This window comes from Gossypium arboreum, chromosome 11 (assembly GCF_025698485.1).
Source record: "Gossypium arboreum isolate Shixiya-1 chromosome 11, ASM2569848v2, whole genome shotgun sequence".
NCBI classification, from domain to species: domain Eukaryota; kingdom Viridiplantae; phylum Streptophyta; class Magnoliopsida; order Malvales; family Malvaceae; genus Gossypium; species Gossypium arboreum.
The window spans coordinates 40263415-40278141 of record NC_069080.1 but is presented as its reverse complement, the minus strand read 5'-3'; the positions used below and the strand labels follow the sequence as shown (position 1 = coordinate 40278141).

General features: G+C 31.6%; 1 protein-coding gene across 1 annotated transcript; it reads right to left on the bottom strand.

Annotated features, from left to right (window-relative positions):
• Positions 1-6945: 6945 nt before the first annotated feature.
• Positions 6946-9184, bottom strand: LOC108473136 (probable N-acetyltransferase HLS1). The gene is made up of 3 exons (XM_017774689.2): positions 8560-9184; positions 8243-8418; positions 6946-8146 (listed from the first exon to the last, which is right to left on the bottom strand). Exons 1-3 carry the CDS (start codon positions 8737-8739, stop codon positions 7279-7281), a joined length of 1224 nt encoding a protein of 407 aa, XP_017630178.1. The 5' UTR covers positions 8740-9184; the 3' UTR covers positions 6946-7278.
• Positions 9185-14727: the final 5543 nt, after the last annotated feature.

The window sequence follows — 14727 nt, the reverse complement described above, 5'->3', positions numbered from 1 at the left end:
CATCACCATTGCTAGATTCTCAGGTCACATGTCCATAACCTAGTAATTAGAAATGAATCCCAAAATACCATACTTTAATCCATGCCAAAACTTACCATTTCTCTTCTCATTCAAATACCTTTGCATGTACCATAACACAACATTATGTAGCCCAAAATCAAGTGATCATTCACACTATAAGACTACATGCACACCAAATTACATAACATGAACACTTATACTATTACAAACATATTCAAGTTCTCATTTTACATGCCATATAACAAGAATAATAAACAGAGTTTCCTATCAATCACAATTCACAATGGGTGAGTTGATGCTCAAATAAGAATGGGACCATATATTATCCAATCACTATGTTATCCAGAGTTCATAACCAAGCTTTCTACATTTCAACAACAAGTCATTTTTCATTAAAACATTGCTTGATGAACGGTATACGGATATGAGTACATGGTTAACCATCCGAAAACACATCAAACACTTATACGAACCAATCCAACTGATAACACACCTCGGTACCAAGTGCCTAGCCCGTAGGCTAATATTCGCTCTCAATAACGTGCCAGAAACACTGTAGATATAAAATGATAGTCCGCAACAAATGCTGGACTTCGGTATATTCAGTGAATAGGAGATACATATGAATCATCATCTCATCTCATACCAATCTCGTACAACGCGCACTATAACCTATTGACATGCCAATCGTACTCTACCTGACGCTCATCCAACACAGGAGATAATTTTACTAAATCAGTGTTATATGCACTTCATTATTTCAATACTCATCACTTTAACATTGAATATATTAAATTAACATTTAGCAATCAAATTTTCACACAAGGTGCACCACAAAATATATTAAATCAAACTGAACAAACTTACCTAACCAAAAACACTTTCGAAGTCGAGACAACGATCAGTCCGCTACTTTAGATTTTTTGCGATTCGAGTCTGATCGATTTGTTTCTTGATCTAAAATAGTAATTTCATTCAATTATCAATTTCTAGCAGCACAATTAACTCACTTTATGCAAATAAGACCTTTTGTAAATTTTTACAAAATTACTCTCAATATTTTACGTTTTATGCAATTTAGTCCCTAAGTCCAAATCTTGCAATTTAACTATCCTCAACAAAAACTAAGTTCAACCGAACTATCTAAGACCTCTCTAAAGCCCACAATTTCTATCATTTGACAACAATTCCTTATAATTTTACTACTTTAACATTTTAGTCCTTAAACGTTAAAATTACTAAAAATTATTTTACAAAACAGTCCTATTTAATAACCAAGCTTAATAATTTATTATAAAACTTCAAAAACACACTAAACTCATCAATGGTATAATCCACAACACTTGACAGTTTTACAAATTAGTCCTCGGGTTAACTAGATCAAGTTAATACGAGCTCAAAAACATAAAAATCACTAAAAACGAGTAAGATTTACCTATCAAATTAGGAACCCTAAGCTTGGCCGAAACTTGCTTCTCCCCTCCTATGGCTAATCGGTTTTCCACCAAAAAAAAAAAAAGAGAAAGGAAGATGATGATGTTATTTTAGCATCTTTTAAATTTTAAATCACCATTTACTTATTTACTAAATTAACCTTTAAGTTATAACTTATAAAATCACTAAAACATATCCATAATTTTCCATTATAAATCTATATGGTATAATTACCATCTACATCCATTGATTTACCTTTTTAAAGCTATTTGACCCTTTTAACAAATAGAAACCTTCTTTTTCACCCACCACAATTTAGTCCTTTTTGGTTAATTAACAATCCAAACGTTAAAATTTCTAAACAAAATTTTAATACGACACTAATGACTCCGTAAATATTAAATAATTAATATTTACTATATGACATGTCAAAATTGTAGTCTTAAAACCACTGTTTCGAAATCACTGAAAAATAGGTTATTAATATTAAACCTTTTTTAATTTTACAAATAGCGAGTGATGCTTAGAAATACACCACTATTACCGAAATTGTAGAAATGTTGTGGTCCAACAAATTTTTTTCACAAAATAAAATATTATGTAGCATATCCTTTATATCTTAATTGAACACAACTAATGGAATAGTCACTCTTATATAGTTCAAATATTTTAATTTCCTGAAACTCTAATAGACTAAGATGTATAAATGTGTCTAATGTCTTATATTGACGCATTTGAGAACAACCTTGCATTTCTAGTCATATTCAATTAAAGGGCTCAAGATATTGCTCTCATTATGTAAGAGGGACAAATCCTATTTTGGTCATTCACATCCCACTATACAGTTTGTAGTGTACCTATAATAGTATTTATAGTACATAAATTATGGAAGACATTTATCTATGTCAAAATAAACGAATTCCAGTGTTGGGAAGTATGGTGACCTCATGTCTAAGGATCACAAGCATCATTATTACCATGCGAACTGTTATGCCTTTCACATAATAATTCAAGAGGCACTCTCATGGTACATCAATCTAGTATAATATTCTCTAACACGTATTCATGTGTTTGACTCAGTATCTCATACTGATGACAACACCTTATCATCAATCAATCCTACAGCAATCTCAATAGACTATTGTTACCCAGACCACAATAGCATTTGACTGGGGACAATTTAAGAATAATCATATTATTCTATAAATGTTATTATTAATCAATTTATTTAATACATATAAATAAAAATTTAAAAATAATAATAAATTTTCCTTTATTAATAAAACAAGCTAAATAATATATATTACAATTATCTCATAATTAATCTTCTAACATACTCTAGCAAAGAGATTTGTTTTGCATTAACAATAAAATTATTAGCACAACTACTTGACATATTATGTATTTTCTAATGAATTTAGGTGCTACAAATATATTCTAATATACAGCAGTTACTTGGCCTTTTAATTTGCGCTATCTTTGTCTTTTTTTGTGTCTTTTTTTTTTCATTTATTTTTGGATTTGAAGGGAAATTCTATCTCCATAAACATAAAGGAAATGTTTTACTGCTTCATAATCGGTAAATAAAATAAACAAAGCAAAGAAAATGGCATTCAAACCCACACTATGAGGACTGGCTTTGACTAAGGCCATGTGTGTCTGGAGACTTGGACTTGGACCAACACCTAACTTCTTTTAATTTTATTAAGATAATATTGGCCCACAAATCAAGCCATATCCTACCTACAGTTATATATGAACATGTTAGGTCCGATCCATTGTAAAAGGCAAAAAAAAAAAAATCTTTTTGTTCTTTTAAAAATTCGTTTTACATTAAAATATCAAAAACTATATGTTCATATAATATATTTTGTAATTAGATCTAAATAAAATATTTTTATTAAATAAATATTAATTTGAATGATGATAGATTAAGATTACAATTACACATATGGTTACATCATTTTATTAAATCCAACAAATAACTTTATTTGTTGAGAGATGAACCTAACACTAAAAAAAAAAAAAAGATCCTAAATAATTCCCCTGAGTTCAATGTGAGGTATTGATGATGATAAAATCTAATTCTCTTAGATCAGTATGTGTATAAAAAACAAAGAAAAGGAAATGTGTTAAGACAAGTAGACCTAGTGGACTCACCTCAAAAGATGCTCATGATTGGAACACCAATTTTCTTTTCTTTATTATTATTGCTTGTGATAATCAAAGTCTCACCCTCACAAAATTTACCTACCAATCTTCTCCTTAAATTCCAATTCCATGATAAAATAAAAGAGGCACAGTAAAGAAAAGGCTTAAATAAGTAGGGGGTAATGTATTAGGCCATTTAGCTCTTGACTTGGATTTAGAACAGGCCAAGTTTGACCAGAATTTGCTGTCAATCTACCTTCCACTTTACCTAAACCACTCTCACAAAACAACTTTTTAAGAGTCTTTAATTAAAAAAAATTACAGACATTCTTTTACCAGATGATATTTGTAGTCTATAAGTTGATTTCAAATATAAACTCTATATATGTTAATCGATCATTACTAGTTTGGAATTTAACATTTTTAAAGCACTACAAATTTTAATTTTTTTTTTATAATCACCTTTTATTGTAAATATCAAATATGTTTAACGTTTAAATTTGTAATTTAATGAACTCATGTGATGGCCTGATGGTTAAGAGTGTATACTATTTTAAGTATGAATTGGATTCAAGCATCACTAGTCTCGTTTATTGTTCGAATTTTGTCTTGTTATTTATAATTCACCAAAAATATATATAATCTGGTTTTTACTATTTAAGAAAAAAGAAAAGAAAACAAATGTGTTAGAAAACTTGCCTAACACTTTCGTATATAATATACCTACTTTCCCTAATTAAAGCTTCTTTTCGTTAAATCGTACTTGTTAACTTTTATAATGGCGAAAGTCATTATTTAAGTGGAAAAATTAGAAACAACGAAGTTAATATCAGATATTCTTCTACTTGCATAATTTCTTGTATTATTAATACTTTAACAATAAAAAAATAAATTTATTAATATAATTATAGTTATCATACATATAAAATATTTCTATCATCATATCAATCTATAACCATATATATTTAATCACTGAAAATTTTTCAAATAAAATAAATAATTAAATATTTTAAATTTATTCAAAATCTATAAAAATAATTAAATATGAAAAATAACGATTAAACTACTTTATATATATGTGCGCGCGAGTATATATATATTCGATAGCCCTTTGTCGAATGCGATCAAGTTAAGCTTAAAAAAGCATTTGAAGTTTGTGGCTGTTGGTGCATTGCATCAATCTAAACAGCTGCAAACAAAAATTAAATGGACAAGCTTTGGGCTAATTTTGCAATCAGTCATCAACTAATCTATATTTTCATGTCTGTTAATGTTACAATTAGGTGTAATGCTGAAAGAAAGTAGGGATGGGACAAGGAGGTTGACAAATATTGAGGATTAAATTTGCAGGCTTCTATGTTAATTTTGGATATAAAAACGTTAGTAAATATAAAAAAAATAATGCCAATATATTTAATAATCTATGCTGTACTTATATATTTACATAATTGATATGAAAATACACACAAAAAAAAAAAAAACACCATATACGTGAGTTTATTAATTTTAGGATTTAAAAATTCCTATAATTTCTTTTCAACAATATATGATAAAAAGTATTGATGTCTTTACTTTCTTTTTCCCACAATTTTATCTTTTGAAAATCAGTATGTTTTATCAACTTTAAAACTTCTATTTTTTTTTTTTTTTCCCTTATTTATAAAAGCAAGATTTATATTTTGGAATGGAAATGATGTATCATGATTACATGTTGGAAATAATTAGTTATATCAAATCCAAAATAATAAATCAAATTGGCTTTTTTTTTTAATGAGATGCAATTCATCACTTTATTGACAAATAAAAAGTGTTGCCGCCAATATTACCAAACATGATTAATAATCCTTAATTAAAGCTTTATTATCAAACAAAAAAAAATGGTAGACAAACTTTATCAAAAATTGAAGAGCACTTAAAATAAAAAAGAATATTAGTAAAGACATGGATCTTTTGTTAGGTACGTACTCATCATCAAATTATTGGATCCAATAAAACAGTTGCCACTACTTATCTATTTAATTTAATTATAATATAGTATACATAACCAAAATCCAATCTAATTCTTCAATAAACTCATCTAATCCGTAACCCATTTAATAAATTACTCGTATCCATCTAACTTAATTCATTGAAATAATCAATCGAATCAGCTCAATAAACTTCTTTTTGGTGGTTAGTTCAATCGAATTTTGGGGTTTCTTATAACCAAAAATAAAAATTAGATTTTCCTTTATTAATATATATTTATTTTCCATCCAAACTTTTTAAATATAAAGAGTTAATTATATCATACATCTCCAAGTTATAATTTTTTTATTTTAAATTAGTACTCAAACTTTAAAATATTCTAATTATATCTCAAATTATTGAAATTATATCAATAAAATCTTTCTATTGCTAAAATTGTTAATTTAATCGATCTTATGCGACATAGATTAAAATGAAAAGTTAAAGAAAAATAAATATTGTAACCATGAATGTCATGCACAAATTGATTTTAAGATTTATAAAATTTTATAGTTTACTCACTCCTATAAATATTTTAAAAATCAAAATAAATAAATAAAGTTTAAATTCAAAAAATATTAATAATAGCTAATTGAATTGAATTTACATCCAATTAATAAATTGAGTTTGTTATTAAAATAGAAGTCGCAATCGAATCATTTATCCTCATACGTGGCCCATGCTTCCAAACTCAAGCCACCAAAAATAGAGAAAAGACAAAATAGGTTAAAAAGAAAAAAAAATCGTACATTCTATCCTATTCCTTTCAGTTTGAATTTCAATCTTGCCTTTTAAAAACAAATAAAAGTAAAGCCAAAAGGCATAGCAGCTAAAATACAAAGTCTTCCATATCATTAATCTCTCATTCTTATTATTTATATATAGACTAGACTCTCTACTTCATCCCAACCAAAAAAAAAAAAAATCATAATGGATATTCTTCTTCGTTGTTAGGAGAGAATTTCATATTTCTTTCTCCACCACCCTTTAATTAGAAAGATACTAAGATCTCCATTAATATCTTCCAAATTAAACAATGATAGAGGTAGTTGTGTCGCTATCTAAAAGCATATAATCATATTTTTATGCTCTAAATACCTGCTAGAAAAATATTAATTTAAAAAAATTAAATCTCTACACTTTCGAGTAGGTTTTCATAATTATTTATATTTTAAAATTCAAAAAGTTATAATTGAAAAGGTGTTTGGATTACTTACTCTTTTCTTCATTTTCAAAATTAATAGAAAATTTTAAGGGTTTTATCCCTATTCTGAAAAATAATAAAGCCCAAGAGTTCATTGGAGTTTTTTTTTATTTTTTATTTCAAGTATATTCTGATTATACGTTATTCTCATTCCTATAGAGAGAAAACCGTTTTTAAACATTGGAACAACTAAAAAGAAAATTCTGTAAAAAGATATTCAACCCCGCTTCTAAAACTAAGGCTTTGTTTGGCTACTACAGGATCTTTAAAGCCACATCCCATTTACTAAAAACCAAAATATCTACAGCCAAAAAAAAAAAAAAAAAAAAAGAGGATATTCATTTTCTTTTTCACACAAAGACCCATATCTTCTAATTCCCTCTTTTTATCTTCCCCAAAATTATTTGCAAAAGAAAGAAGAGAGAGAGAGACTAAGATTTTCCTTCTTTGTAGGTTAGATTTTAGACTTCTCTAGGATCTACAAATATGGAAAGTCCAGGGGGTGATTTAGTCCAGTCACCGACAGACCCGTCACTGTAGTCTTCCCCGAGTCGCTTGATACACCATAAATCTTGATCACATGATAAACTCTTCCAATGTGGGACCCCCATTTTCAACGGCTCAAGATTCGCCACCTCAGTCGCCACCACACTGCACTCTCCTTGTTTAGCCAAGTTATGCGCGTGTGCACACAATGCATTCACAAACTTGGCCGCGCGTGGACCTTCCCCTCCCAAACCGTACAAAAAGTGCAAACCGAACGGCCTAAACACTTCCGGGATCGACGGTAATCTAAAAAACGGCAATAACTTGTCCACGATCCTTGTCGTTTTAGCCAACGCCTTCGTCATCCTCGACGCCCCTCGAACTTCCAGCCTAAACACGTCCTTGCTATTCCAAACACTCAAAACAGCCCACGACTCTGGCGGGTCTGATAAAAACTTATCCGACCCGGGCCAAGACTTTTGCGTGTAACAGCCTCCACGTGGCACGGCCAAAAAGGTTCCAATGTTAAGTCTATTATTAAGAACCGAGTCAATGTCGCGAGGGAAGAACTCGGTGGTGGAGAACCGGCGGCGGTATAGCAACTCAGCGTCGGACGGCGGAAGCTTGATTAGAGTGACCCGATTGGAAACGGGGAGTTGATGAGCGAAAACGGGGTTAACCAAAATAGAAGGAGTACGGAACTTGGAGTAACCGCATTTATCAGTGAAGAGCTTAACAGAAGGTTTGTTGTCGTTTTCCGTTGCTAAGTAGGAATATTCAGCGCCGTTTAGGACAAACCAATCTTCCATTCCTCGGACCAACTTTAACCCAATTCCCATTCTCCTGTGGATAAAAAACCCAACAAAGAAATCAAAATAATTCATTTACTGATGTATTAACGTACTAAAAATGGTTTGTTGGGGCATTTATAGTAAATACCGGTGGGAAGGGGAGACCCGAAGGCCTAAAATGTAAGCGAGTTTGGTGTATACGGGGAAGGGTTTAGTGGGATGATTGCTTTTGCTATTGCGATAAAGCTTTTTGCCGCATGTAACGGTTTTAATGCAACCTCGAATCATCCCAACTATTTCTTTTGTTGAGCTTAACTCGGCCACCTGCTTGTTTACAAAGATGCAGAAAATATTAATGTTAAAGGCTGTATTTATTATACGTAGATAAATAGTGGAATTTAGTAATGGAGATTATTTTTTTTAAAAAAAAGGGACAAAAGGGAGGAGGGATATCATATACAGTACCAGCATGAGAAAAGCAGGGGAATGGCGGACCCGGCAAATAGGGTCGCCTAAGAGGTCGGTAAAGAGAGAGAGTTTGCCGCTGGGACCAACCTCACATCTTTTTTCAACTTCTTCTACACTTGTTAAATCCTTGCTCGGATCAAACTCTCTTATTACTAAAACACACTTGTCATCTCCCATGATTTTTTCTTTTTAACTCTCAATTGCACAAGTAATGAACAACGGACACCACTTCTGCAAGACACCACGAATGAAGAAAAAGCTTTGGAAGTCTCTGGAAACCAGAGATTGTTGTATGTTAGGTTTACTTTTGAGGAAGAGGAGATACTGAGAAGTTCATCGACAGAGAAACAATCGGGTTGAAGCTGCCTCTTAAATACTAATGAATTGGGGAATATTTTTATTTTATAAAAGAACAAAAGCCTTTTTATTTACTCCCCCCCCCCCCTCTCTTTCTCTCTCTCGTCTCTCAAGAATAGAATCTCAATCACTCTCCTTTTTGTTTTTAATAATTCAGTGCTTTGAAGTCCCTTTCCCTTCTTCTGTCTTCTCTTTTGTCTGTCCATGTATCTCCCCTTTCTCCCACTTTTAAGACTAGTGACAAATGTTGTCATAAATAAAATTTAAATGGGAGCAGTAAATAAAAGAATATTATTAATCATCACAAAAAAAGGGAGGAAGTGGAAATGGCGGCTATGGCTGCGGGTCTGCTCAGTGTTTTCTTTTTGATTAATTTCTCTGCCATTTGGCAAAAATATTTTCTCAATTTCTTCAAATCATCCTTACCAAAATAATTTAATTCTATTAATATTTTCATCAATTATACATCATTTTAATTATTGATATAATAACAAAACGTACACTCCACCATATCCCACTAAATTTTAATTAATTTTAATTTGCACCATTAAATTTTCAAAACTTACAAAAATATCACTAATATTATCGTATTATTATAAAAATATCATTAATATTATCAGATTATCACAAAATGTCACTTTAACAGTGTTTAAAAATATATTTTATATTCACCAAAAATATATTTTTATTTCTTTTCTTTTTTTCCTTTTTTTATTTTCTCTCTTTTCCCTTTCTTCTTCTTCTTCTTCCTTTCTTTCCATCTTATCTCCCTTTCCAGTAAACCCTATCCGCCACCGATTCCACCATCGCCAGTGGCTTCCTCGGACATCGAACCCACCGGTGGATCTCCCAAGACTATCCCTTGATATCGATAAGCCTAGCCCCAACCCTTAAACCCATCAACGTTTGAAGTTTTTTTCTTTTTCAACATTTAAGCTTGAAAATGAAGAGAATATGATTGACTTCAGCATATGACGACAACCCCGAGGAAGAAGGTGTATAACTAATGCGTGGAGTTCTATGTGCTTTTTTTATTTTATTGCAAAGTTTCTAATTTGTTTTTTGTTACGGTAGGGAAAGAAAACATGGAAGCATTTTGCAACTCATATTTAAGGTTCTTTTTGGTTACTACATGTTAGCCTTTTCTTCTCTATTTGTTTTCATTTTTCGTCTTTTTGCTCTCTCTTTCACTCTAGATGAAGCATGACGTTTCTTTGAAGAAAAAAGTTCATTCAAAATGTTTTTGTTGTTTTTAAAGACCCTGTCTTGATTTTCTTTTTTGTTGTTTTAGATCTCCTAAAATTTTTTTTTCTGATTGTATCTTTAATTTCCTCTTTAGCTTTTTTGGAAAAGCGACAGGGAGTGCAGCAGCTGCCACCATATCACACCCTTTGGGCAACCCAGACCCAATGAATCGAAAACATCAATTAATTTTGCTTTTTTATTTGATTGGCTAATTTTGTTTGTTTTCTTTGAAATTAGAAAAATAATAATAATAAAAAGACTGAACTTTGTTTAAGAGAGATGAAAAAGGATTAGGAGGTCGGTGGACTCAATCCATTAGGCACAAAATGGCATGGGATGGTGCGGAAGAGCAGCATGAAGAGAACAGCCGATGAAAGCCATCGATGGTGGTGAAATCAGTGGCAACTAGGGTTGGCTAGGGAAGGTAAATGAGAAGAAGAAGAAGAGGAAGAGGAAAAAAATATATATTAAAAAAGAAAGGAAATAATTTTAGTATTAAAATAAAGTCAAATCATTGTTTCCGTTACCAATAAACGGTTTCCCATCAATAAACGGTTTAATGATATTTTGTAATCATCCGAAAATATTAATGGTATCTTTTAAATTTTAAAATTTCAGTTAAAATAATTAAAAATTAATTAAAATTTAGTGACATCTGGTATAACTTATCCAAATAATAAATAAATTTTTAATATTTATATATTATATTATTTTGGTTTTATTCTAAAACAATCTAAAATTGTATAAAATTTCACAAAATAACATGTAAAAAGCCTTTGAGTTCAAATATATGTAATGGATAGAATATGTAAATTAATATTGTAATTATTTTTCCTTAAATTTTGACTTTACCTTTTAATTTTAATCATTCATTCTCTCTTATACCTATGGTACATCCATACTCATAGTAGCTCATAGTAAAAATTATGAGCATTTTTCTATTGAATTGTAATATTGAGTGGTTTTCTTTATGCCTATTAGGTTGCAACATATTTATGATATAAATGAAAAAGATACGTAGTAATTTCATAAAGTTTGATAAATAAATTAAATATTAATTTACTTGGTAAAATTATAATGGTTTGAATTCAAATATTATAATTTCACAACTAAATTATAACTTGTTTGATGGATGACAATAATTTAACAAAATTCTTAAATAATAATATAAAATATAAGGAGAGATCCACTTCCAATAGTGTAAAATTAAAAGTGTAAAACTAAAATGGTTTTACACCTTTCTTTTAATACTCCTTAGCCCGTCAAAAAGACTTGGCGTACCTTATTCAGCCAAACATATCACCCAACAAACTGAGGCATTGCTAACGGATTCAAAATTCTTTGGTTTCACTTAAATCTTTGAGGAAACAATTATGAAGATTCCCCTTTTTAGTTACAAGCCATTGTTCTTTTCTCTAAATCGGTAACACATTTTAAAGGAGAAAACAATAAGGATTATAAAAGACAACATATTAATAGTCCGTTGCCATTAATGACGAATACATACAAAGGAGTTCATAAATAGCAAATCAAGGAAGCTTGGGATACATTTTTATAATAAGGGGTAAATTTTCTTTTCAAGATAAAACAATACACTTTTGAGGTAAAAGCAAAAGTTAATTACAAAACGTTTGTTTATGCCATCCGCCAAATAGCCATGCATGATATAAAAATAGACAAGTAGCTCACTTGCAGACGCATCTTTAGCTTATTCCCCTTCTGTTGATCTTCTTCTACTAATTAAATGCTTGAGAAAAAAAAAGTAACGGAGTAAGTTCAATTGTACTTAATGAGTTCCAAATAGACACAAAAATGATTATCACGTTACCGATAATCAACCCAAAAATAGAGACATTATCGAGACTCAGTCTTATAGACACATCACGCCAAGTTGCTAGTATAGTTCTCTGGTGACAACACTTCACCAATATAACACACACAGTATCCTCAGTAGATGCATCTACCAACTCATACATACTTCTCTCAATCATGTATGTTTACTTATAACCCAACCTTGTACTAGCCTTAAACCTATATTTCACAAAATCATAATCGCATATCAGCCATAATCATATTTATATTCATATTCCTTGTTAAATTGAACACATATTCTCCTGCAAGGTGGGGCCATGATGTACCAGTCCAGTTTGCAATAAAGCTACCCTACCGGAGGCATCACAAATAAAGCTTCTTTCCACATTTTCACATGTCATAGATTATCTGGTATTGGGCTCGCACATAAGGAGGGTATTTTCACCTCAACCATGGCTATGCTCACACATACAACATTAGTTTATTGCACACACGCCAATTCACAATGTAACACCCCACACCCGTGCCCTACGTCGAGACGAAATATGAAGCATTACTAAACTTAAACACATGTATTTCCGACATTTTCAAATCATTAAGGCTTGATCAAATTTAAAACTTTTTCGAACTTTGTCTAAACTCCTTAATATGGGCCTATGAGGCCCCAAACATCCATCGAAAACCATTCGGGACCAACCTGGGTCCTTTAGCTAACTTTAGAAAAATAACTCATAAAACAGGGCACACGCCCATGTGGTCATTATAACATGGCCGTGCTGATGACCTGTGTGACACACACGGCCTAAGCATCTAGGGACACGCCCGTGTCCCATACCCATGTGAATTAAATTCTAAGTTCGAAGTTACAGGGGTTTTCGCATGGCCTGACACACGCCGGTGTCTATTGCTCGTGTCCCTCACACGACCATGACACGCATGCGTCCTAGCCTGTGTCTAAAAACCTTGACATTCTGTTTCTGACGTCAACAAACCTTAAGGGTCACACGGCTAAGGCACACGCCGATCTGCTAGGCCGTGCCCTTCACACGGCTGAGACACACGGCCGTGTCTCTGCCCGTGTGTTTACTGCCATGCATATTGACTTGTAAAAGTTACGTACAGAGGACACACAACCATGTAACACCCATGAGGCTGACCATGTGTCACATACGGCCTAGACACACATCCGTGTGTTTACCCGTATGGACTGTTTACCCGTATGGACAATATAAGGCTATTTACCAAGCCCTATGCCACCCTAAAATAAAATTTTATACCAACCAACATATCAAAGTCTAACATAGTATGATTTCTCAACCAACAGCCATAGCTAAGGCCTATATACATTTCATATATTCAATCATGCCAACAATTTTACATTTATGAAAGACTATCTTGCATTCATATAATGACTTTCAAAATTAGCCATTTTCATGGCCTTATACAAAATGAGTCAAAATACTAAAACAAGCCAACACATTTGGCCCTAAAACAATGTGACACCAAAGTAAAATCAAAAGTTCCTATATATGTCATAATCAAAATGATAAAACTAGCTATACCAAGTGCTTCAAGGATAGTGTGGTTGGCTTCCCCGACATAGCTACTTTGGCGGCACTATAAGAAAATGGAAAGGAAAGAGGGTAAGTATGGGAGCTTAGTAAGTACATATATGCAAATAAGTGTAAAAAAAAAAAAAACATTCCTCAAACGATGGTTTATCATACTTATATGATATTTCATTTTAAGCTCACTATCTTACTCTTCACTTCCTTTATGCATACTTACAATATCTCATCACACACTAAGGTCTTGTTCATGGGTTTAATATACATACCTGTAATTATCCATAAAATATCTCAATTTCATTCTCTCTAATAACATACCTCATTGAAATTCTCCCTAACTCGTTCTTCAAACTACCCATTGAACACTCGAAATACTAATGGATACACGAAAAGTTTACATTTAAATGTCATACGAGTAGTCAGAGCTAGCTCGTACTTTGTAATGCTCGCATTTTGAGTTACTCACGGGCCTTTTTGCCATGTCAGTACCCAGACCCCATAACTCTATCATGTAATGCCCGTTCATTGAGCTACTCACGGGTCTGCACTCAAGGTCAGTACCCGGACTCACATTACATATAACATTTATCTCATGAACTTAGACATGACATATGAGTTCAGACCATATAGTTCCTCATGGCATTCCTTTTGTATCCTATACTATTTTTGAGGTTCAACGGGATTTCATATTTAACCTGATGTCGTCGTACTTATTCATCATGTAGATTACTCTCATATCACAATGTTTATGCTTTTATGGTAACAAGTAAGATTATAATACATGATAACGATAAAACATTTTAAAAAAAAAGCTACAATGACATATTATTTACATACATACTTGCTTCAGCACAAAATGATGGGAATGAGCCTAATCCTTGTAAACTTTGTTCTTCCCTCGATCAAGACCCGAATCATGTTTCTCTTGATCAAAAATGTTGAAATTTAGCTTATTTAATACACAAATCATTCAATGCATCTTGAGACTCATACTTTGGTAAAATGACCGTTTTGCCTTTAAACTTCACAAAAATTATGATTTTACCCCTGGGCCCGAAAGTCGATTTTTATCGAATTTCCTTATTAGCCAAGCCTAACCGAATTCATTTTATAACTATTACATCTCAAAATTCTCATTATTTCACACATTTATCACTTATTTCATAGCTTATGTAAAATGGTC

Coding starts and splice junctions, on each gene's coding strand:
- LOC108473136 (XM_017774689.2), bottom strand. CDS start 8,739: ATGGGAGATGACAAGTGTGTTTTAGTAATAAGAGAGTTTGATCCGAGC. Junction 8,419..8,559: donor CCCCTGCTTTTCTCATGCTG/GTACTGTATATG, acceptor GTAAACAAGCAG/GTGGCCGAGTTAAGCTCAAC. Junction 8,147..8,242: donor CGGGTCTCCCCTTCCCACCG/GTATTTACTATA, acceptor TTTTATCCACAG/GAGAATGGGAATTGGGTTAA.